The 26,920-nt window shown below is 35.9% G+C and overlaps 1 protein-coding gene across 1 annotated transcript in view; it reads left to right on the top strand.

Annotated features, from left to right (window-relative positions):
* MRPS9 (mitochondrial ribosomal protein S9) overlaps positions 1-26,920 on the top strand; it is a 58,640-nt gene that overhangs the window by 12,623 nt on the left and 19,097 nt on the right. Inside the window, exons 3-5 of the mRNA XM_011969563.1 lie at positions 16,310-16,372; positions 16,456-16,486; positions 24,616-24,695. Of these exons, the coding sequence (XP_011824953.1) occupies positions 16,310-16,372; positions 16,456-16,486; positions 24,616-24,695 (174 nt within the window). The remainder of the gene's footprint in view (positions 1-16,309; positions 16,373-16,455; positions 16,487-24,615; positions 24,696-26,920) is intronic.

Below are 26,920 nucleotides of genomic sequence, written 5' to 3'. Positions count from 1 at the left end.
CTGAGTAGCTGGGCTTACAGGCATGTGCCACCACACCCAGCTAATTTTTGTATTTTTAGTACAGATGGGGTTTCAACATGTTGGTCAGGCTGGTCTTGAACTCCTGACCTCTGGTGATCCACCCACCTCAGCCTCCCAAAGTGCTGGAATTACAGGCATTAGCCACTGGGCCTGGTCCAGAAGGATTTCTTATTGCTCTTCTAGGTTACGTGATTTGTAGTTAGGGATTTTGTAGCTGCTGTCCTCTTTTTGAATTTTATGGTAATCTGGACAATATTGGGGGATATTATCTGTGAAGAGATGCTATTCTTCAGTTGTGTATAAAATATGAGATGTTAGATATTACTTTTTAAAAATTAGAACAAGGTTCAAAGTTCTTAAATTTAAGTTCCTTTGCTAGCTATCCTGGGACATTTAGCAAAAAAAAAAAATTATTGACCGTTACTGCTTTTATCAGGAATGTAATAATTGAAGAGTGCAACAGGAATAGAATTCAGGTCCTAATTTTCAAATCACCTAGAACATAGACTCTCTAGACTCTAGGTTTGCCTACCCCGGACTTTCATATAAGTAGAATCATATAGTATTTGGTCTTTAGTAACTGGCTTCTTTCACTTAGCACAATGTTTTCATGTTTATCTACATTGTGGCATGTGTCAGTACTTCATTCCTTTTTAATACTGAATAGTTTTCGGTTGTATGGATATACCACATTTTACAAATTCAGTCATCAGTTGATGGGCATTTGGGTTTCCACTTTTGGTTATGAATAATGCTACCATGAATGTGCATGCTATAAAGTTCTTGTGCAGACGTATGTTTTTATTTCTGTTATGTATATACCTTAGAAACCATTGCTAATCCAAGGTCATGAAAATTCACTCCTATATTTTCTTCTACTAGTTTTGTAGTTTTAGCTCTTAACATTTAGGTGTTTGATCCATTTTAAGGTTATTTTTGTGTGTGATATGAGGCAGGGGTCTAGCTTTGTTCTTTTACATGTGGACATTCAGTTGTTACAGCATCATTTGTTGGAAAGACTATTTTTTCCCATTGAATTATTTTGTCACTCATATTGAATATCAGTGTTTATTTCTGGACCCTATTTTATTCCACTGATCTATACGTTTATCCTTATGCCAGTACTACTTTGTCTTGATTACTGTAGCTTTATAGTAAGTTTTGAAATTGGGAAGTGTAAGTACTCTTCTTTCCTTCTTGCTTTTCAAGATTATTTTGGTTGTTCTTTGCTCCTTGAATTTTCATATGAAATTTTAGGATCAGCTTGTCAGTTCCTGCAAGGAGCCACCTAAGATTTGGATAGGGATTGTACTGAATCTCTAGACTGATTTTGAGAGTATTCCCATCTTTATGTTAATTAAGTCTTCTGATCTCTGAACATGGAGTGTCCTTCTATAGATACAGATCCTCTTTAATTTCTCAGTGATGTTTTGTAGTTTTCAGAGTCTAAATTTGGCACTTTTTTTGTTAAATTTATTCCTAAGTATTAATGCCTTAGAAACTTCTCTATTGTAAATAGAATTGTTCTCTTTTATAATATTTTTGGGTTTCTTATTGCAACTGAATACAGTTGATTTTTGTTTATTTTTGATTTTGAATCTACATCCTTGCTGAATGTACTAAATTCTCATAGTTCTTAGTGAATTCCTGGGGATTTTCTAAATACAGGATATAGCAAGATAGCCCATATATAGAAGGGTGTAGCAGGATATCCCATATATTTATGAATCCCAAAGAATCCACTAAAAACTACGAGAATTAGTAGGATATTTCACCTGCAAATGGAAATAGTTTTACTTCATTTTTCCTAATCTGGATACCTCTATTTCTTTTTCTTGCCTAATTGCCTTGGCTTAGAACCTCTAACAATGTTGAGTAGAAATGGCAAGAGTGGGCGTCCTAATTTTGTTCCTGATCTTGGGGGAAAGCGTTCAGTCATTCACCATTAAATATGATGTTGGCTGTGGGTTTTTCATGGATGCTCTATCAGATTCAGTAAGTTTTTTCCATACCTAGTTTGTTGAACTTTTTTGTTGTTGTGGTTAGTGTTTTGGTCACGAAATGGTATTGGATATTATCAGATTCTCTTCCATTTTGATGATTTGGTTTTGTCTTTTGTTCTGTTGGTATGATGTATCACACAAATTGATTTTTGTATGTTGAATCAAACTTGTGTTCATGAAATAAATCCCAAACTTGTGTTCGTGAAATAAATACGCTTCGGTGCATATACTCTTTTTTGTGTGTTTCTGGATTTGGTTTGCTAGCATTTTCTTGAGGATTTTTATGTCTAATTGATATTGGTCTGTAGTTTTCTTAAGGTGTTTGTCTAGTTTTGATATCGGTAATACTGGCCTCATCGAATGAATTGGGAAGTGTTCTCTCCTCTTCTATTTTTGGAAGTTTGTCAAGAATTTGTATTGATTCCTCTTGAAGTATTTGGTTGAATTCCCCAGTGAAGCTGTCTGGGCCTGGGCTTTTCTTTGTGCGTTGTTATTGTTGTTGGGTTTTTTTAACTGCTTGCTTTTTAAAATGGTCCTACCTCTCTCCTTGTGGTTTATGTGTCCCTGAGTAACTGTTCTCAGCAGTAGGATTTCATTACCCAACTAAGTTTACCACTAACATGTTTTTGAGCAACTCTTAACTACCTTTTTGGTTTGTTTGTTTGATTGATAAAGGCAAGGTCTTGCTATTTTGTTGACAGCCTGGTTTGGAACTCTTGGCATCAAGTCATCCTCTGGCCTTGGCTTCCCAAAGTGCTGGAAGATTAAAGGCATGAGCCACCATGCCCAGCCCCACTTAACTACCTTTTTGGATGTACATTGGGCATATGTAGCTTATTGAAAACAGAATCATTCAACAATTTTGTAATTTTGTCTGAGGGGATAAGTATTTTCACAGTGTAAGTATTAAACATGAATTTTGTTGTTTGGAGTAGTTTGTTCATTGCTTGGATGTTTACCCAGAATATTAGTTTGGGATGTTAATATTATTTTCATGAGGACTTAATTTATATAGAGTAGCCATGGTCTATAATTTAATTCAAGTACATAGTTAAAAGTCTAGGCTCACTATAATTTTCACATAGACAAATTAGGCACCATTGTATTCAGGTTAAGCTATTAGTTATATATTTTAGAAACTAGTTTTTTCATACTAGTTACCCAATTACTAAATGATCGTGAAGACCATTTTTTAATTGCATTTGAGCAAAATATTTAAGATTTAAAACAATTATTTCATATATTAAAATATCTTTTAAAAATTTTGTTTGAGTATTTACAAAAGATAAAAGATAAAAACTGGTGATTCCATCTAGAGTACATTTTTAATAGTTAGAGAAATCTAAAAGGATCCTATAGCTTAGTGAATACATTATCATTCAATCAGGTAGAAACAAATTTTAAACAATGTATTTAGTTCCGGTTCTCAAAATATAGAATTATTTTCAGAGTCTAAATTTGGCACTTTTTTGTGATAGAGAAGAGATATTTAACATCACTATGTAAAGGTAAGTGGTGGCAGCTATTCTATACTTTTAAAACTGTGCGTGTGTATATATGGTAAAAGCAACTTGATGTCATCTTGTGTGATTGTGTTAACCGAATATTATAAAAATCTACCTTTAGATTTAGCCAATTAAGTAATCAAATCATGAATTAATAGGAAAAAACATCCAATTGCTTCTTTAAAATATATAGACTCTTCTAAAATGAAGTTGAATTTCTTGTGAGGAATGTAAATGCAGAACATATAGAAAGCTTTATTAGATGGATTTTTTTCTGTCTTTTTATTAAAAATTCACTGTAGTTGAAATGATCTTGTAGAAAATACAGGACCTGGGATTAGGAGATTCCTTGCGATGTCACTAACTAGTGTCATTGAGCAAGTCAGCGCTCTCTGTCACTTGATTTTCTTATCTCTAAAATAATAATACCAACTTGCCTACCTCAGAATATATCTAAAAGGCATGAGATTAATGCAATGTGTTATTATGCCTGTTACTATTAACAGTAATAAATACCATCTGCCATAACTGGAATCGTTCCCTAGTTCTCTGCTTTGTCACACAAGTCTTCCATGCCACCTGAGAATGAGTGCTGGGGAGAATCATCTGAAACACTGTTGGGTACATTGATTTATCACTGATTGACTGAAGGGGAGATTGCTTTATCTCCTGTAGGTTGACATTGTCTCACCTAGCTTGGCATCTAAAAAGACCTTATGGAAGTTAGCGTTAACCATTTTCCTTGACACCAGTGACATAATTCTGCTGTGCTAGACTTTGCTGCAGGTGATTGATCGGCTTCACTGACTCTTGTGGTATATTATTAAATGTAGTGCACCCCTTTTGGTACTGCATTTTATTAAATTTAGTGGACCCCCTCCACCTTTGTGGCACCTGAGTAGATGTAAAAGCAAAAGAGGACTGTGACAACCGTTACCAAAGAATTAAAATTAAGTACTCATATGGTTTTCTGTTTTCATTTATGTTTTTTAAACTATTGTTTTCATAAGTGGCTCAACAGTGTATATCAACTGAAAGAGACACTATGGCTGATGAGTCAGCATTTCCAGGCTGCAACAATCGGTTATTTCTGAAAACAAAAATAATTTATCTAAAATCAAGAAAATATTCTAAGCTTCCGTTGCAATTGCTGTTACATATTTAGAAGTTATAATGCTTTTAGAATATTTGGCTTTTAACATATTAATTAAGACTAGGTGCAGTAACTTTTCTCTAATTATTTAGTTTGATCAGGAAATTAGATATTCCACAAAAGTGAATTTTCCAGATAAGGGAAACCTATTTTTAAGTGTTATTTGTAATGAAAATTACTACCATATACTAAAACCCTTCTATGTTATGTGTGAAATGCCATCTGGGAGCCTGATATACATTGCCACATTTTATCTTTGTAAAAACCTTATGGGGCAGGTATCTTTTTTTTTTTTTTTTTTAAGCAATACTAAGGCTATACAAGGTCTTTCTGTATCCAAAGACTGTTCTTTCTACACTTTCAGATTAATCTTTTAGGTGACATTTTCTAAAATAAATTTCAGTCTCCCCAACCTTATTTAGCAGGATATAGTGAGTATAATTTAATCTTACAGGATTTTCCTTTTTAGTATGGCTGTTAGCCCCTGACTGTGGCTCGTGGAGCACGACTGTCCCTGCGATGAATGGCCCGGCTATGCTGTATTACTGATTCTTGTCATCTCCCTTGCTGTCAAGATGTCTTAGTCTATGTGCCTGCCTCTAGCTACCCTCACCTGTCTTCCAACCTTCTGGCATAACTAAACTTGTTAAGTGTGTGAATGAAAACTAAAAGCCTTTGGACTCTGAATGAGGACCTATGTGCCCTCCTAGTAAGTAAATCCATGAATTTATGTCAGCTATTGCAATTCTTTATAGGTCATTTTCATTGATTTCTAGTTTTACAACTTTACTTCAGAGGGTTAAGTTTGAATAGAAATCTGGCCTCACCGAATACAGCATATATAATTTATGTGTGTAAATTACACCTAGCTAATCTAATATGCTAATGCTTCCTTAATAAGGTTTATTAAAGAGTACAATGTGAGTTGGTAAAAAGGAATATGGCGGATAAAACTTTTGAATGAAAATAATTCTGCTTGTCACTGGTGGTACTTATTTTAAAGTTTTATCACTTAGAAGATTTATCATTATTAGGGCTACAGGATTCTATATATTTTGGAATTTTTTTTTCAGGATTACTTAGCTTAAATTGGTGCTCAATCTTTTTATTAAATTTACAAGAAAAATATTATTTTTATTGGTGAAAAAGTAAAGTGCTATAACTAAAAAGGAAGTAGTCATTGGCAGGTATAGAATTTCATTTCAAGGTAGTTTAATTTTTGCCCAGTTTCTTAAATTATATTGAAACAAAATAAACTACCTATTGTTCTTACTCACTGAACCATGATGGTGCTACTGATAACCTTGGAAGATCTAACAGGAGGAAAAGCAGGTAGCCTCTAACAAAATTAGTAGTGTATATGGTGTTATGCTGAAAGGACTTTAAATGCAGACTAAATATTTAGCAAATAGACCTTAATGCTGTTACCCTTAACTCCTGTTTCATAAATCTTTCACAGGTTACTGCCAAATGTTGATCAGTGTGTACAAATTATTTTTGGCTGTAAGAGTATACATAACTGTTAGGAGGAATCTGTCAGATGGAAACTTGAGCTGAGTGAGTCTTGTTTTTTAGTGTAAAGAAAATTTGGTGTGTATGGAAACTGAAGCACTAAGCCCATGAGTGAGTAACAGAGGCAGCAGGAACAGTTTTCCTTATTGACCCCAAGACTAAAGAACAACCAGGTGAGGAGGGCAGCAAGTTCCCATCTAACTTTATAGACCTTGTAACACCTCCTTGTGCTAGAGTGGACATGGGGTAGCAGTGATTGCTAACCTGTTCAGTGAAGTTTCTTAATCCTGTCATGTGCACCATCAAAAATTCTTTTACTCCAAATCATACTGTAAACACCAAAAAGTTGAGGACCAGTGATATTTGCATTTTCCTTTTCCAATGAAGCATGTAGTTGTTATAAAGTTTAGTTGGGAGACCTTTCAGTTATATTAAATATTATGAATACAGACTTGCACTTGCATTTCCTAATGTCTTTATTTGGGAATTAAAAGTTAAGGTCTACATTACTATACAATTTCAGGAAAAATGCCAGCAAATTGATATATAGCACTGCTGAAGTCTACCAATTACTTTTTAATTGGTATTATAGACCTCATTCTGAAACCAGAATGTTTTATTCTCCTAAGTGTGAATATGCTATATGAAGTTTCTCTAATTGATTTGCTGTGCCCATTCCATTTGATGTATCATTTTTCACAATATTTCATAATTTGTGCTCACTTCTAATGAACAGAGTCGTTAGGACAGGCATGTCTAAGTACAACTGACAGCTAACATTAGGTGCCAGATGCAGTTTATAAAGCTATGTAGAACTGTAGAGAACAGTTTAAATAAATTAGCACCTGTACATTAGTCTCACTTGCTGGTAATTTATAAGCGAATCAGTAGAGATGACATTTAGGTAAGTCATTGATCAAGTTAACAGCTGCAAACCCACTGCCCAGCTGGGATGCCTAATTAATAGAGATTGCATTCCTGACCCAGTGCTTCTGGGTTGAGTCTGCAATCCCTTTATACTTTGACTGAAGCCTAAGAATATACTCAAATACTTTGCTTTCATCTTAGGAAACTGTTGAATATCAGTATTCTAGTTAAAACCTAAAAATGGAAGAAATGTGTTTACTAATGAGGATTACCTTACTCCATTTCTTATTTGGATTAAATTTTTAAAATTTACATTCTTACCTTTTCTGTCTTTTCTCTCAGCACTTTTTTGTTTTGGATTCACATTAAGTATAGATGACATGCTGTAGTTCAATGGCCATTATTACTAGCTTTGTTGTAGAAATCCCCTATTCGGAGACCACTTGGTTGTTAATATTCTGTCTTGTAACAGTAGATATGTTTGTTAATTTAGATCAATAACAATACAATACAGACTTTAACCTTGTAACCATTTAATGAAGTTTAAAAAACCTTGCTGAAATACATCTCAGTAACGTTAGTACAGTGCTGAGTTGCACGATTAAAATTAATTGACAGTAAATAAAATGAAATTGATAGTAAACAAAATGAAAATTTACTTCCTCAGTTGCACCAACCACATGACACTGGGCATAGTATCCACATAGGCTACTGGCTATCATTTTGGACAGCACAGGTTACAGAGTATTTCCATTATCAGAGGAAGTTCTGCTGGACGTGTTAGGATTGCTCCTTCATTTCTTTCCATATAAGAATTTGTAATTTTTGCCTTGTGTTACTTACAGGAAAGAGAATACTTGGAAGTATAAGTAATATTGGTTTACAGTTTCTCTTTTGTCTTTCATTGAAACAGTTAAAAACATCTGAAGAATTGGCTTTGAAAACAGTTCAAAAATACTACAAAAGAGAAAAAAGAAATTTAGAAGTATAGAACATGGTTGCTTTTATCTGAATAAAACAGCAATGGACAAGGTGCCATGGCACATGCTGTAGTCTCAGCTTCTTGGGAGTCTGAGGCAGGAGGATTTCTTGAGCCCAGGAGTCAAGGCTGTAGTGCGCCATGATCACTTCTGTGAATAGCCACTGCTCTTCTGGTCAACATAGTAAGACCCAATCTCTAAAAACAAACAAAAATTTATTAAAATAGGCACAAATTATAGAAGAACAAAAGGTTTATATGACTATACATACGTATTTATGTATTAATATGTATATTGCATGGATGTTGGAACCAGAATTGAGAAACATCAAAACACCCTAGTCTAATAGCAACAGCAGTCAATACTAATTTGTGTACTTTTTCTTATGAAAAATTTCATTCAGACAGAAAAAGAGAAATTCTACAATGCGTACCCATATGACTGTCACCTGGATTAACTTCTTAACATTTTGCTGTATTTGCTTCAACTTTATGTTTTTTTGGCTGCACTATTTTATTTTAAAGTAAAATACAATTACAAACATCATGATGCTTCCCTCCTAAATATATCTTCAAAAAATTAGGACATTTGCCTGTATAACCACAATATCATTATCACACCTAAGAAAATTAATCTGAATATAGTCTGTAGCAGGGGGTGGAAAATTTTGTCTATGAGTTTGTATTTACATTTCCCTGGTTGTCTATAAAAGAGTTTTTATAGTTGGTTCTCTCAAGCGCCCTGCAATCCATTTGGTTGTTGATTTATTCTTTGAGTATCTGCTATGTTCTAATTCTGGAGTGAGAAATTATTGACTAAGACAAGGTCTTTTGCCTTCAAAAACACGCCTGCAGACATGACCAAGGTAAAATCAAAGATTTGGTAACGGCGCATGGGAGAAAAAAGAACTGGTAGAAAGCAAAATAAGTTATTTGAGGAACAGTTTTGGATGTGCTGTTTGGATACGTAAATGGAAAAATCCCTAAGGAAGTTGACAAATAGTTTAGAACTACAGAAATAGATTTGGTCTCTCTCCCTACATAAATTTGCTTGAAAGGAAGAGAATCAAAGATGGAACTCTGAGGAAACAGCACTTAAGGGATGAGCAGAGGTGTGTTTAGGAGACATCAAGAGGAAACTTGCAGAGAGGTCAGAGGGGAATGTGGCTACAAGAAGGAAGGGAGCCAGCAGCCTCGTGCGGATGAGACCTGAAAGAAGGCCACAGGATTTGAAAAAAGGCCTCAGTGACCCCTGACAAAGTAATTGCAGGACTAGAATTACGGTTAGGCCAGATTGAAATCTGGGGAGGAAAGCAGTGGGTACTTAGGGGAGTGGGTGATTGCTTCTCAGGACAGGAATGCGAGTGAGAATTGAGTTGTTTATGGGCCTGGATGCCACCAGGAGCACAGTCTTGTTTAGATGGGTGCTTCACATGATCCTTGAGGTTGTTCACAAATGTGGCATCATTGGTATGGAAGGGAGAAAGGTGGGCCTCACCCCTTCATGAGTGCTGTGAGCAATGTGGAGGCTGAAGGCAGTGACAAGGATGGGGAGGGAATGGAATGGCCAGATGGTGTGGACCTTGAAAGAGGCTCGTTCTCGGTTTGACTGAGGTGGCACCAAGAAGAGTAATGGAGAGCCCAGTGGAATAGGGAGGACTTTCAGATAAGGCTGCATTTGATCTATGATCTTGAAAGATCTGGAAAGACAAACAGCGATATGTTAAGTGGAGAAGAACAACAGCAGTATTCCAGGCACTCAAAACAATTTGCAAAGGCATTTGTTTAGAAAGCAATAAATGACTGGATGACTGGTAAAAAGAGACAGATGCAAAGTATCACTGAAAAGAGTAGATGACCACTCTCCTTTGTACCCTCTGTGTAACCTGTAAATATTTCTCTCATAGGTCCTGTGTGTATTATTTTATCATGCCGTGTTGTTTTATGTGTACTATTACAGCAGCCCCTGTATTTGAGACTATGTGTGCATCTGTCTCCACTGATAGAATGAGGTCAGGAGCCATATCTTAATATGTATCTTTCTAAACTAGCAGAGTACCTAGAACTCAGGTGGGATAAATATTTGTTGAGTAAAATTTATTTAGGTAAATAATCTATTTCTTTAAGCACATTTGGCTTTTTCTCCTAATTTTACTACTAAATAGCTGGATGTCCTTGATGTCAGTGAAAAAGCGAATCTGTTACCTGAGAGAAGATTGGTTCCCTGGTATGAACAAAGGAGCGTGTGTTATGAAATTAAATTTCAGAAGGTTCAGGTTCTGGCTTTGCCATTTATTTCAGTGTAAGCTACTTAACTGCTACTTCTTGGTCTGTAAAGTAGAGCTCATGAATGCATGCTATTTTATGTCATAAAATAATATGGGAAATAATGTGTTTTACATAAACTGAACATTTTTGTATAGTTAATTAATATGTATTGAATGACTACTGTGTTGTATTTTTACAAATACCTTTGTAAATCCTCACAACAACTAGATAAAGTTGATATCCTCGCACATCAGAATCACTCGGAGTGGTAGTATTTGAAAAGTCTTATTATGGTTATAATAAGACACAATGAGGATTATGTTATTACTTACACTTTCATCATGTTTTCATGTTCACCGCTTCCTTTCTTTTGAACTCTGCAGTGTTTAGTGAAAGTAAAGAATTTCCTGTTTTATAGCACATAATACTCTGCCCAAAACATATCTGTAAGGCTGTTCAACTCAGTACTAACACTCAAGATTGTCTTGTTATGTGTATTTGCTGTTTATCTCAAAAGGATATTCATCTACTTGTGTTTTAACAACTGTGGTAACTGAAAGTTAAGCAGACACAGAAAGCAACACAGTTTCTTTTTTGTAATAGCCAGGTAGTCCTTTGTTTGCTTCAGAATTTGTTAAAAAAAAAAAAAAAAAAAACAGAAAAAGAAAAAATTCTGCATAGAATGCCCATAGAAGATAAATGGAAGTAATAGGTTAGGTTGGATTAGTACTATTCCACACATACTAAACAGATGGCAGATCGCGTGCCGGGAATATGCCTTTTCTGTTTTGTGTGTTTTGTTATTTGGTTTAAAAACAACTGGCCTATTTTTTTCCTATTCCCTCTTTTGTTCGTTTTTCTTTCATCTTTTGTTTTTCATTGTTTTCACCTAATGTGCAATATTGCTTTTTATCTGACATATCTTTTGCTCTGTGGACCTCTTCACAGTATTTGGTATAGTACCTAATATAGTGAGGGATTGTAATTTATTAAGTGTGTATTAATTTCCTTTTAGCTGAGAAAAATTTTTAAAGGCAAAACCACATTTTCTGATACTTTCAAAAGACTTCTAGCAAATTCTTTGTTGGCCTATTTCGTCTTTTTAAAAGAGAGATTGCCCATAAGCCCTAGACATCCTTTGCAATCGATGCTTTCTTTTCAGTTTCCACCCATTAGCTTCCTCCTTACTTTTCTGTCTTGGTCTTCGTGACAAATCCAGCTGTAGGTTGCAGTTCTTCAATTTTCGTTTCCCTCTAGGATTCTATTCATTGGTCACGTAAGTTAACAGTAATTTTCATATTTGGAAATGATGCCAATGACAGTTTGAAACTTGATTGAATTGTCTCCCTTGTGGTTACAGTGTGTTCACTCTAAGTTGAAGAATTATGCTTAGTCTTCACGCCGTCTAGTGTTCTGATCCAGGCCCTGGCTTCAGTGGTCCCTTTGCTAAGATGCCAGCCAGCCTTGGGCTGCCCTGTACGACTGAGAACGAGGCCTGAGGTCTAGATAGGCCACAAGTGCTATAGGCTAGTGTTGGCTTTACTGAGACAGGTTGCGTTTGGGAAAATCTTATTTATTTTTAAATTTTTAACATTTTTCCCACCTTTTTATTTTGAAACTTTTCAAATTTCCAGAAAACTTCAATATTCATTGAATAAATATAAACACATACCCCCATCACCTAGATTTGCCAGATTTTAACATTTCGCCACATTTTCTTTGTCTCTTTGTATATGTAAAACATTTTTTATTGAAAATTGCACATAAACTTAGCCCCGAAATATATCAATATGTATAGGTACATTCTTCATACCATTCTAAATGAGTACATTCTTCATACCATTATCTCCCACAATATCATTATCACATCTGATACAATGATAATAATTCTATATGCCATATATATAATCTTCGTGAACATTTCCTCAGTTTTCCCCAGAATGTCTTTATAGCTGACTAGTTGTTTTGTAGAATCCAGGCCACTTGTCTTGTACAATTGTGTCACATCCTGGCTTTCTGCTTGCTTTCTCATGATCAGATTTAGAATGTATAAAGGATACTACTTAGGTGATATTGTATACTTCTCATTGCATCCACAAAGTGTAAGAGGTACATAGTCAGTTTGTCCTGCTGTGACTGATACCTCTAGTGGTGACCACTAGACCTCTTTAATGTAGAAGTAGCCTTTTCCCTTTGTAACCAATCCATAGGGTAATATTTTGAGTTCATGTGAATTTGCCATTCTTCAGTAACCTTTCAGCCAGTGGCTTTAGCATTTGTTGGTGATCCTTGCCTGAAATTGATGGTTAATTTGGAAGTTGTAAAATGGTGATTTTCTACTTCTGTCATTACTTTTACTTTTATAACATATTGTTCTGTAAAGTAGTTTTCTTTTTCTTCTTGCCCCTCCTCCCGAGTGTGTGTGTGTGTGTGTATGTATATGTGTAGGTGTGTGCGTGCACATGAACGTGCATGTCACATATTGAGTATGTTGTGAAGCATTATCATTATTCTTTTATTTTTAGAGACAGGGTCTTGCTCTACCACCCAGGCTGTAGTGTAGTGACGCTGTCATAGCTCACTGCAGACTTGAACCCCTGGGCTCAAGCATTCCTCTCGCTTCAGCTTCCTAAGTAGCTGGGACTACAGTCATGTGCCACCACACTTCTAAAAAAATTTTTTTGTAGAGCTGGGATCTCACTGTCTCTAAAAAGGGATCAGACTCATTTTGTGCTTTGTCTGCCTTATGCCTAGAATCAGCCATTTCTCCAAGGTACTTGGTTCCTTATACTCGGATGTATGTAGAAACCAGTTGATCCTCCCACTGCTCCTAAAGTTCCATTGCTTTATGCTTTTTCAGGGAACAGAACTAGGAAATAATATTTTTTGAATATTACAAGAAATAGTTTTTAAGATAAGAGTTTATATTACTTAACATTATAGGGTTTTCCCTTTTACATTTGGATCTCTTCTATAATAAAATATTGGTCTTCATAAAATTAATATATTTACTTATTTGCTTTATGCTGCAGTATACATAAAATATTTCAGAATTATAATATCCATGTTCTGACTGGCCATAAGCCTGCCAAGTAAAGATGAAGATTTCTTTGCAATTGTTTTGTTGTTGTTATTTGTTTCTGGTTATATTTTTAGTTTCTTTATAAACATGATTCTTTAATATATAAAACATTTACATGCTTCAGAGCTTAACTATACGAGGGATGCCCACAGGAGTTTGCCCTCATCCCTGTGCCCCTCCCTCTACTCTCACCCAGCCCTTGAGAAATGATTTTTATTGGTTTCTACTTACCTTTTTTTGTGTTTATGTTGCAAAAAGAAGCTTATGCGTATTTTCCCCCTATACTTACCTGCCTTTTCTTTTTCTATTTCTTACACCAAAGCAGCGTTCTAGGTACATTTCTTTTGTATCTTGGCTTTTCTCTGTTTTACAGCTCTATAGTACTAGATTGCACAGATGTGCCCTCATTTATTCAACCAACCTCTTATGTATGGGGATTTGGTTGTTTTCAGTATTTTGTTCTCATAAATCAGTGAATAACGCGTGCTTATGTTCTTTTGTATTCATAGGGGTGTATCTTCTGGGTAAATTCATCGAGTCAGATGGCTAGGGAAATATGTATATCGTTTTGTTAGAAAGCTCCCACCTTCCCCCTGAAGAGGTTACAGCACTTGGTTGGCATTCCCACCAGCAAGGTGGCAGGGTGTTTTTTATAGCCTCACCAACGGTGTGCTGTCAGACTTTTGAACTTCTGCTAGTCCTGTTAGATAAAAAGTGTTCTTTCAGTGGTTTTAATTGCACTTATCTTGTTATGAGCCACGTATTTCTTTTAAAAATATAATTTAATTGGTCAATCTTTTTTTTTTTTTTTTTTTTTTTGAGACCAAGTTTTGCCCTGTAGCCCAGGCTGGAGTGCAATGGGGTGATCTTGGCTCACTGCAACCTCTGCCTTCCAGGTTCAAACGATTCTCCTGCCTCAGCCTCCCAAGTAGCTGGGATTACAGGTGCCCGCCACCATGCCCAGCTAATTTTTGTATTTTTAGTAGAGACGGGGTTTCACCATGTTGGCTAGGCTGGTCTCGAATTCCTGACCTGGTGATCCACTCGCCTCGGCCTCCCAAAGTGCTGGGATTACAGATGTGAGCCACTGGGCCTGGCCTGTCAATCTTTTTTTAAAAATTACTTATAAATTTTGAGTCATAGTTATGAAAGACTTTCCCGTTTCTTAGTTATAAAGGAATTTGCCCGTGTCGTATGTATTTGTTTTTATTTTGTATGTGTAGCCCTCTCACTCATTTGGAGTTTACTCTGCTATGTGATGTGAGGTTTGGATTTCAGTTGTGTCTTTTTTTCCCAAATGGCAATCAGTCGCAGTATCACTTATTAAGGCTCATGTGCGTAATCCCAATACTGGTAGGCCAAGGCCAGAGGATCATTTGAGCTCAGGAGTTCAAGACCAGCCTGAGCAACATGGTAAGACCCTCGTCTCTAAAAAAAAAAAAAGAAAAGAAAAAAAAAATTAGCTGGGTGTGGTAGTGCAAGCCTATAGCCCCAGCTACTCCTGAGGCTGGGGTGGGAGGACTGCTTGAGCCTGGGAGGTCAAGGCTGCAGTGAGCATGATTGTGCCACTGCACTCCAGCCTCAGCGACAGAGTGAGGTCCTGTCTCTAATAAAAGAAAAAGTCTACCTTTTTTCCCTGCAGCGAAGGAAGTGGGTGGCTGGAGAGGGACCTAGTTAAAACAAAGAAGTTTGCTAAAGGGGCACACTGATGTTTGATCAAAGTTTTTTATTTGTTTGTTTATTTTGCACTTGAGCCTGCGTGACAAAGCTTGTTGCCCAGGCTGGTTTATAACACCTGGCCTCATCCACCCACGTCAGTCTCCCTCAGCACTGGGATTACCGGCGTGAGCCACCGTGCCTGACCTAGGTTTTTTGTTTTGTTTGAAGTGTAATTTTGTTCTGAAAAAAGCTTAATGAGAGAATGAAGCTTGACCCAGAGACACAATTAGGCTTCCTAATATGACTGAATTTATACCTCCAAATTATAGACCTCTCCTTTCGGGGGCAAAGTCTGGTCCAACACATTTACTATGTGGGCGGGCAGAGAAGGCCCACTCAGGACAGGCTCTCTAAACGAGCAGAAGTGTATTTAAATGCACTGCCGGGTCCCAGGCCGTGGACTCTTCCTCTGGCACTGTTCAACAAGAAGGAAAGTGTACATTTTGTTGTTAATGGTGAGGCAAGGTATTGGAGAAGACACTATACAGGCTTAAGCTATTGTTCTCAGCTGGGAGGCAGTGCTGCTCCCTAGGATGTAGGGGCATTTGGAAAGGTGTGGGGGTGAGATTTATCACGAGCACTGGGTATTACTGGTGTCAACTGGAAAAAAGCCAGGAATATTCAGTGACCTGCAGTATGGGAGAAGGGTGCCTGTGACGGAGCTGTCACACCCACAATGCCAGCAGCATCCCTATTGAAAAACAGACATGGAAGAAGAACTTGTTTGGGAAGAGTGTAGTTTAAAAACTCTGGAAAAAGTTGAAAGACCATCTGAAGACATCAGGGGTGTCATAGTGGGTGAGACTTAGAGCCTGCTCTTTGCAGCCTGCTCTTTGATATGTGCACGACCAGCTGGAAGCTGGAACAATTGCTCTTAAGCACATTTCCACAGAAGCTGGACAGGAGCATCTCTAAGTGATCCTTTAAAAATAAAAGAGAGATTATTTGTGCTTTCATATTCAAGGAATGACACATTTAAAGCTCACACTTGAAAATTGTCAATAACCAGTTTAATCGTTAAATTTTTTTTCTTTTTGGATGAATGTGTAGTAATTTTATCATCCCATTGAAACAATTATGCAATAAGATAATGCTTTGAAACTCTAATTCAATGTTCAGCCTTTAGAAAGCACTCTATAACTATTAGTTCTAACCTTTTTTATGTAACAGTTGTTAACTAACCTTTGTGTATATTTTCAGAGAGCTATTGCTTACCTTTTCCCAAGTGGTTTGTTTGAGAAACGAGCCAGGCCAATAATGAAGGTAGTTATTTTAATTACTATTTTAAAAATTTCACTTTTATATGTTACGATAATTATCTAATACATTATTAATTTATTTTACAGCATCCTGAACAGATTTTTCCAAAACAAAGAGGTAAGTTGGTTCAAGAATGAGATCAACAGTTTTTTCTTTACCGTAGTTCCGTGTCAGGTTATGTATCAGCAGTTGCTCACATATTGTAGGGTGGCCCTCCTGTGTCACGGTAGTTGTGAAGTAGGTCAAAAAATTTTGTAACTAACAATGAATGAGTGAAGTTTGCAAACCATACCTTTTAAATTAAATACTAAAATTAGAGGGGGTTAGAGCTTATGACTATACGAATGTCACTAATTATTTGCTTTCCAACATGTCCTTTTGAGGGAGAGTTTGGTACAGAGCTGCTGGCAACTAATTCAACTTCTGTTTATAAGAAAATTTAAAACTTTCCTTGATTTCAGAAGCACATTTTCACTGACCATAGATTTTCTTTTCTGTTCTCTCAATACTTTAATGATGTAATTCCATTGGCTTGTCTTACATGCTTCTAGTGAGCAGTTAGCCATCTTCTCATTGTGTCTCCTGTTTTCTCTGGCTTCTATTAAGATGTTCTCTTTGTCTTTTAAATGTGTAAAAAAAAAAATCTTGAAAAAAATACACAGCAAGCTTTAAGGTTGCCAAGAAATTGATTAATATATTTACTATACATTAGAAGCCTCTTATCCAGTGAGGACCAGTAGTTCTCTGTTAACTTAAAAAGTATTAAAGCTAGAAATCATTTCTTTAAAAAACACTCAAAATGTAACTTGCTTACCCATCAAGCTTTTGCTGTGACCCTAGAGGTTTGGTGGTTGTGCGTCTGCTCCTCCCCGCAGCTTTTATATAACTATGCCACTGATGCATCATCGCAGTCTTTCACTTTTGATTTTCTTGCAGTGGAGCAGTGAACTTACACTTCCTAAGAAATCTGAGTGCAGAGTATTTTTGTATTTCTATAAATTCTTCCCATCAACCTCACTGAAGTTGGCATGACTTTTTTTTTTTTAGCAACTTGCCTTTCTAGAGCATTCAACCTAGTTTTCCTAGAAGTAGGAACTTTATGTTTGCACTCATATTTCATTTATTTATGTAATACTTAATTCATGTATTTATAGAAATAAGTACAACTGCAATAAAGTAGGCTTGGGAGTAAACGCAACTACTAGTAAGCATGAAACTCAGCGGCAAAAATGTGTGGATCTACTTGAGAACAGCTGGGTGGCCACAGGTGCTCAATGTGCAGGCCGCTTTATCAGTGTGTTTAGAATTAAATAAAAATTGGTAAGATAGCAGATATTTCCATAGAAGACTTATTTATTTTGCAGTGGTATTTCTGCTAAGTCCTATTTTCATTCAAAGCTAGGAATTTATTCTCTCACTCCAGTTCACTCTTGGAAATGATAACTTTTAGTTTGAATCTTGTTATAAATGTTTTGAATCTTTTCATAAATATGCTCTATCATTGGTATTTCCTCGATTCTTAGACATAGTTGATTATAAATTTTACCATCAATCTAACAATAGCTTTTGAGGAAATAATAAATGAAGACTCTGTTAAAAGTGCACATCACTTTTGCAGATACAACTCAAGTGTTACAGAAATAAAACTATGCACAGGGCACAGTAACTTATATTAAACACCTAGTAACTTTTCAGTAAATGTTTGTAATGACAGTGATTTTTTTCTTCTTCTTCTTTACTAACTCTTCTATTTTTTTAACCTCTTAGGCTCCCCACCTATTTCTCTGTCTCTCTCTTCGTTCTTTATATCTCTGCTAGTTGCATCTCTTCTTATACATCTGCCCCCTAAGACTGGTTTGTTCTTTCAAATTGTACCAGCTTCTCAGTATTAGAAGTTTATTGTTATTAGCAGCCAGGTTGTAACAACTGAAACTTCTATATATCCCTGCAAAATGCCCATGTATTATTTTGAAAATATGTCACTTCTGGTAGGATTATCTTAAATTGTAGTTTACTATATGTAGCTATATGTAAACAGTACTCCTTGAGAATTAGTAAAATATTTTTTGTTGCTTATGTACCTACCTCCCAATTTTGTTGTATTTCGTAAATAAAGGATAAACTGATTTTTTTGTATGCTAAAAAAGTACCAGTGAATTTTAGATTTGGGTAGTTATGACACTTATAGCGTACTAATACTTTCCTTATTAAAAGATGGAAGCTTCTAGATTGAGTTAACATAAAAGTCTTGCTCTTTATGATTTAAAGCAAGTGATAAAAATATTAGGTGAAACAAAGATAACTACTGGGTCAACAGGAGCAAAGAGTAGCACCTCATATTAGACAAAATGGAATTCAAGGAGTGTGAATAATACTTCAATGAAACAAGAATGTTAATTTATGTTGATAAAACCTTTTCTCCATTGAGTAGATCTGATGACCACAAACCTTTTTGCACCAACATTTAGCATTGAAATATTTAAAGCAAAAGCTGTTAACTATAAGGCTCTAACGAATTTGAATAACACAGCATGATTTTATAGTTACAGATACAAAGAATACATTTTCTATGCAGAGGCCTATGGACTATTACTAGAATTATGATGTAATTGGCCATAAAGAAAACCTAACGAATTCCAAGTAGTAAAAATCATATCGTTAGATTTTTCTGAGTTAAAATCAGTAAAACCATATTACTGTTGAATTAAAGAGAAAATCAAAATTGAGGTTACAGACTTGACAATGAAAACAGTTCCTATTAAATCGTATGGAATATGGACATTGTATTATACAGAGACAAGCATATATTTGTTAGAAATTAAGAAAGAATGAATATAAATGAACTAAATTTTCAGTTCAGGAAGCCAAAAAAAGAAAAATTGAATAGAGGAGCATAGTGAAGAAATTTAAAAGAAGGGGTATGATAAACAAAACCATGTCATTCTTTGAAAAAGCTAGTGAAGTCAATCAACTTCTGGCAAATCTGGCCAGGGAAAAAAGAGAAAACATAAGAGGGCAATATTAAGAATTGTAAATAATAATATTCAGAGGGTAATTTTAAAGTATACAATTGTGTTATGGGTAACTTTCTTCTAACTTGAAAAATCTCTCAAGTAAGAATTGTTAGCGTTTATTGAAACAGAGTAGATCAGGCATAATTCTAAGTGCTTCCTATGTGTTAACTTACACTCTTCACAATAGGTTTATTAAGTAGATACTGTAATTTCCCCCACTGCACAAATGTAGGAATGAAAAGCACATGGAGTTTAACTTACCAAGGACATAACAGCCAGGAAATAGTTGAGCCAGAATGGAAAGAGGCCCAGGCAGTTGTGGCACACACATATATGTATGACCACCAGACTCAACTGACTCTCAGACATGTAGTTGAAAGAATAATATAATTGCCACAGATGTCTTAATCAGGAGAGTATTGGTTAAACTGGTAGTCCCCAACCTTTTTGGCACTAGGGACCAGTTTTGTGAAGGACGATTTCACGGACCAGGGGTTGGGGGATGGTTTTGGGATGATTCAAGCTCATTACATTGATTGTGAGCTTTATTTCTATTATTACATTGTAAGATACAATGAAATAATTATACAACTCACTATAATGTAGAATCAGCGTGAGGCCTGAGCTTGTTTTTATGCAACTACATGGCCCCATGTGGGGGTGATGGGAGACAGTGACAGATCATCAGGCATTAGATTCTCATAAGGAGCACGCAACATAGATCTCTTGCGTGTGCTGTTCACAATAGGGTTTGCGCTCCTATGAGAATCTAATGGCACCGTTGATCTGACAGGATGTGGCACTCAGGCGGTAATATGAGCAATGGGGAACGTCTATAAATACAGATGAAGCTATGCTGGTCTGTGGCCTAGGGGCTGGGGACGCTTGCTATAGAACCAAGTGCTCTTATTGTGAAACACCCACTCTGGTCCCAGTTGACCAGTCATGACAGCAAATAAAAATCAGTAGAACCTGGTACCTGTCCGTGGTCCAGGGATTGGGTACCCCGTGTTAATCTAAAAGCCGCAGAAGTTATCAAAGGGCACCAAAGGTCTAATGAAAGAAGCCCAGGCCCAGAAGGTTTTGTCGGGAAGTTCTGACATACCTTGAAGGAGGATGTAACTATTGTTATTTAAACTGTTACAGAGGAGAAGAAAAGAATGAAACTTCCAAATTCCCTTCGGAGGCTCACACAATTATCAAATCTGGTCACAAATTTCATGAAAAAGGAACCTATAGTCTATTGTCACCAAATAAAACACTGGCAAACCAAGTAAACTTTATATTAAGAGAATATACCAGAGGGCCTTTTTCCTCTCCGGGAAAATAAGGATGATTTATGTAATTCTCTGTGTTAATTGAGTCAAGGTTAAAACATTTCAATAAATAAAAGTTAATTAACAAAATTAAGCATTAATTTTTTTGGTAAAAACACAAACTAGAAATAAAAAGAAACTTTCTAAGTTTGAGAAAGCCTATCATGACAAACAGAAACACATCAAATTTAAAATATATCAATAGATCCTGGTTCAGGAATAAGACAGGTACGTGCATACTCACCTCTGTTATTTGGCATTGTTTTGGAAGTTTTAACTAGCGTGGTTAAAAAAAAGTGTGGCTTAAAAAGGTAAAAAGTATGAATTAGAAAACTGAAAGAAATTAGGAAAATTGATGATTATTCACAGATGTTATGACTGCCTGCTTAGAAAATGGAAAACATACACTAAAAACTGTATTAGAATTTCACTAGACTACCATTATTTGGGTCCCTGAATTCCAAGCATTTAAACCATGAATTGTTCTGAAAATTTACAAAATGATACCCTCTTATACAAGCAGGCCACAGTATAGTTACAGGGTGAAATGCTGATCCTGCAGAGATCATATGAGCATCCTGTCAGTTGATGACTCTGTGGCGGCCACATCTACACACAAAGAAATCAGTATGGGATGGCATGTAATGATGATCTAAGTAACATGATGGTCTTATTGGTAGCAAATGAATTGCAATCTTTCACTTCCTTTATGTATTTTGGCAGACAAGAACTGTTTTAAAAACACTGAATTCCAACTATACGAATACATACCTACATATTCATACAGACACATTCATATGTATATGCATGCATGTGCCTCCTTTTCTCAATTCATTTAATGGTATGCTGAAAAATAGGCTGTATGCAGAAGATAACAGAGTTTGGTCAAGACTTTAAAAATTATTGTGTGTTTTTGGAGTTAAGAAATTCAAACTCTAGAACAGAAATAAAGTGGCTAGTTGAAGAATATACATACAGCTTTCAATACTTTTAAAGTAACAGATATTATGTCCTTAAATCACAAAAACTAAAGGACAAAGATGATAAATTATTTATGTTGAAGTTAAAAATTTCTGTTTGACGAAGACACCAGAAAATTTGAAATGTGCCGGAGGCCTGATACCTAGAATAAATTACTCACAAATTAACAAAAATAGCTTACTAGAGAAATGAGCAAAGGAAAATAAGCAATTCATAAATGGAAAATATTAAACTACCAGTAAACATTTGAAAATGTCAGAGGTCAGAAATAACATCTTGTAAAACAATAATGAGAGGCAGTTATCACCCATCAGATCGGAAATTGTAAATATTGTATCAGCAAGAAATTGGAGAGTCTAAATGTTCATCACAGGGTGGCTAAATAAACTCATGCTGTGGAATAATATACAGGCCGTAAAAAGAGTGAGATAGAGCTAGTTGTGCTAGTAGAGGTGTAACATTGTTGAGTTAAAAAAGCAAGTAAAAATGGTGTATGTAGCATAAATACAGTTTAATACCACTTTTATCTTTAAAAGACCCACACAGACAATCCTATTTCATGCAGGCATACATACGTAAATGCACAGAGAGTCCAGAACAATAAACTCCCGCCTTGCTCTGACAAAAGAATTTTAACATACGATCTGGGAAGTATGTGTTACTTGTGTAAAGTTACTTTTATATTATAGATAACTGAATAGGGGAGGGCAGTATCAAGAGAAACAGAAACTAAAATACACAAATAAGACTTGCAAAATATATGAGATTTATATAGAGAATTATGATACTCAGTTAAAGATCAGAAGTGAAAATCTGAACAGTTGGAAAAATTCCATGGTTCTCTAAGGGAAGACAATATTCCAAAATTGCTGCTTTCTAAATTATTGATAAATTGAATATAATTTTACTTAAAGTTTTGGTACAGCTTTTGGGAGAAACTTGTCAAGTCTAATTGTGCAAGAAGCAGTGGTTAAAAAATTTTTTTTAAGTAATGAAGGGAGCTCATCATACCTGGTATCAAAACCCAGCAAAAAGCTCTGCTAATTAAAATGGCAGTTACTGACGCAGAGCAGACAGACCAATGAGCAACGTACTGGCGGCATATGTTTGTGCCTTACTTAGTTAATTCTAAGACTTTTTTTTTTCCCTCAAATTTTAATGTCTGACAGCAGGAAACACTTTACAATTTTTGTGAATATGATGCATATCGTGGTTTGACAGTATTTTTTCTCTTTCTTTGTGATATATAAGATACATGATGCGGCATCTTAAAATCTGTGATACCTTAGGTTCAGTGAAGTCAAGAGAGAGTGTGTGTGTGTGTGTGTGTGTGTGTGTGTATACACATTCACATATGTAATAAAATCAATCCCATGATATGAGACTCAACTCAAACATATCTCCAAGCTTACCAGTAGAGTCTTGTCTGCAACCATGTTTGTCCTTTTTTTATCACTTTCTGACAGACTAACCATACAGTGAAAATCAATTGCATAAGAAAAGAAAAATATTAGAAGATATGCTGAATTTGATTCATGAAGTCTATGACAATGATTTTGGAAAAGTGCTGAAATCATCCATAAGCCATTAGCAAATAAGAATTTGGTTTTTCAAGCTAAGTAGCCAAGCAAGACTTTCTTTTCAACAGTTATTATGAAAATGTGGTCTTTGTTTCAGAAGAAAGACATCCTCCTATATAATACAGGTGGTATTTCAATAGAAAAGCCTGTCCTATTCAAAAAACTGTAGAGAGATAATGACTCTTTGCTGGACAAAATAGTTATTGGATTTCTGCCTCACAAACATAAATTCCAATAGATTAAATATTTGAACATGAAAATAAATAAAAATTCCAGAAGAAATACAAGAAAATAATTTTAGAGAGCCCAAAGCCTTAAAGCATGTTTCCTCAGTGGGGGCAAAGATTAGTTCACGAGGGTGGGGAAACCTAGCTGTTACAATGGTTTGTGGCCCTCTGGTGGGCCACACTATACGTCAGCAGATGTGTAGTGTGCCTGTGGTATTAACATTTCATGGGGGGCTGCAATTAGGGAGAAAATGCCTATAAAGGATTCCTTCATGGGATGAATCATGAAAAAACAAGTCACACTGCCATAGAGGAAAAGCGACAGATTTGACTATTTACATATTTTAAACTTCTCAATTATGAAAGGTAACGTAAGTAAAAGTAAAAGGCAAGTGACGGCCTGGGGGAAAATAGTTTACAACTTCTGTAATGGACCAAGGAGGATAATCTGCTTCAGAGAAGCATCTCAACAGAGATAGCATGGGCAGAGGACACAGAGTTAGCATTTGTCTTGTTTCTTAGACTAACACCACTTCTCAGTTTGCTTGGTGGTGGTTAGTTAGATGTGAATGGTCATGTGTATTCCAGAAGGAATTGCACCCAACACCTTTTTGAGGCCCTTCTGTTGTCGATGTTTTACACTTGGAGGTGGATGACCACAGGGTTGAAACAAATGATGTAGCATAGAAAAATACATTCGTTAGTTTTCATCTTTGTTTACCTGTTTTAGATTCTCTGAATGTACTGCGTTGTTTACTTGTTTTCCCTTCTAAAAATATGGGAGGGCATTATGTGTATAGCCAAGCCTAAATTTTTTTATTCTAACAAGATGATTTTGGCTATTTTATAAGCTTTTATTTGAAACAAATTACAGAAATTCTCATAATTAATATTTAGTAATTTTTAAATTAAATGTAAACATTGTTTTATGTTCATGGTATGAAATATTAAATATCCTAAGTATTTGCATATAAATATGCTAAACTAAATATCAAAATTCTAAATGTTGGTGATTTTTGTATTTTTTGTTACTCAATTATAAATGTGTCTCCTAACTGTGGTTAAATGCAGCTATTTGGTCTGTCTCTGTGTATATTTTTATTTGTTTTCATCTGGCTTTTTTATCAGCAATCCAGTGGGGAGAAGATGGCCGTCCATTTCACTATCTCTTCTATACTGGCAAACAGTCATACTATTCATTAATGCATGTAAGTATATTGCATTTATGATAAATAATACAAGCTGTAAGCTACAAAACTAGTTATACTAGATACTGTTCTCAGCTTCAGAATTTACCTAGTATTTTATAATGGGCAAAAATAAGACTTCTAGAGGTAAGACTGTGTTGATGAAATGATTTATATTAATTCATTTTGCTAAAGGTAAACTTTATAGAATTTATATCAGAATGGTTTGTCTTTAAAATGCTTTTACTTACAAATTGAAATCATGTTGGAAGATAGATGTTCAGCTCAATTATATAGTGTGTGCATGTGCTTCCAGGGTATGGAAGGAGGAGGCCAAGTGTATGATGCTGTCAGGGGCTCTGAGGCATTTGCCTTGAAAAAGAATCAAATGGTTACTTCTCATTTGTTTTTTATTATTTATATACAAGTTTTGCCTTTCATAGATTAATGCAGTGGACAAGCCTAGAATTTGGGCCCCGAAACAACCTAAGAAATGATTTTATTACAGTTTGACTTCCAACTGCATTTAGGGTGCTGTGAACAATTTTTGTTTTGTTTTCAGAGCTATAAGTATCTGATAGTGTGCAAATTTGGAAGAGTTCCCCAGAATTGCTGTGGAAAAAAAGGCCGGATGCCAATATTCTGTTTTTATTTTTAGAACATGATATCAAGTTCTATTTTACTCGTTATATGATTTTTTTAAAGTTTCAGAAATATTTATTGGGCTTCCCCCATCTACAGTCAGATTGCAGTGGCTTGAATCAGTGCACACATTTACTCTGCTTTTTAGAATTATCTGCTGTTTATTTGTGCTCCACAAACCCAAAGGACAAAATTCCCACTTGTCAGGTACATTTATTTCTTGGGGAAAAAAAAGAAAACCTTCTTTTCGCTTTTTGTTGACCTTGGGCAAATGAGCTTCTTGCCCTGGCAGAAATGAAATGAATGATAAATGTAGAGTGTGTCTTTGCTGAGTAATGGAGCTGCGGCTGGGGCGGCTCGTAGAGGTTCTCTCCCGCACAGCCCGAGGCTGCCCGAGGACCCCTGCTGTTCATTTAAATAGGTATGTCAAATCTGCCTCCAAACGCCGCCGGTTTGATCTGTGGTAATATTTGTGAAGGTTCCATATGGACTTGAGCCCCCTGCAGTGCTAAGAAATAATGTACAACGCTTCATGGTGCAGACGCAAATTTTCTCTGAAAAGGGATGCAATGCTGCGTTTTAGCTGTCGGAGGGGATGATGGAGCTGACGCGCTAGGCCTGTCAACTTGTTACACGGATGGGTTGCACGCAGCGAAACTGTGGAAAATCTGTGCCTTTTAACTTTTCTACTTAATCACGGTTGTAGCATTGCCTTTAGACTGTATGCTACATTAATTCTCTTCCTGCCTTCTGCCTTTCATCCCAAGTTTCACGGAAAAAAGTAAAGCATGCAGGTCTTGTAGAGGAGCCTTATCAAACAGCTGTCATCTGACATGCCATTTGCTTTGTTTCGGCTGAAACTGAGCAACCCAAGGGCAAGATATTTTGTTGCATTCCATCATAATGAGGAAATTACACATCCTATAAGAGACCTAACTTTTTTTTTTTTAAGTTTGTTTTTATGTTTTAAAAAGTATTGTTCAAGAAACTGATCAGTTTCTAAGTGGATAAAATGTTACCATACTCTCTGACTAAAATGTCAAATGATATCTGATTAATAAACATTCTTTGTTTTTGAGTAATTTAAGTTTTGTTATGGATCAATAGAAGAGTCCTTTGGACTTTTCTATTTTAGTGCAATGCAGTAATTTCTAAATGTATGCCCTATGCATACATTTCAGCATTATGTATAGCAGGTGTTATTAATTACAGCTGCAGTCACACCAGCCTAGTTTCCCAGATAACACATATCACGATCACCTGCCGGAGATACTGAGACTTGGAAATAGTGACGAAATGTTCATCATTCACCCTACAGAAGCGTTTTTGTAGTGGCCAGGCACTGCGTAGGAAGTCCAGCTATAACACTAGGAGCCATCTCGCCTGTCTGCACTCTCTTTGTTCTGCCTGGTCTTGATGGTGAGGGGAGCCGTCCCCTTCCCACCGTGAGTGATCACAGGACGGCTGTCCCCACTGCGGCACGGGAGGTCGCCCCTGAAGACTGTGGCAAGCTCTAAAGACTTGGAAATGAATCCTTGTTGCTACCATTTATTTTCGTTGATAGAATTTTTTCCCTATGTGACAGGGTAACAGACACTAAGCCA

The sequence above is a fragment of the Mandrillus leucophaeus genome, unplaced genomic scaffold, assembly GCF_000951045.1.
Source record: "Mandrillus leucophaeus isolate KB7577 unplaced genomic scaffold, Mleu.le_1.0 Scaffold9, whole genome shotgun sequence".
NCBI classification, from domain to species: domain Eukaryota; kingdom Metazoa; phylum Chordata; class Mammalia; order Primates; family Cercopithecidae; genus Mandrillus; species Mandrillus leucophaeus.
This window is presented reverse-complemented; position numbering and strand designations above follow the sequence as displayed.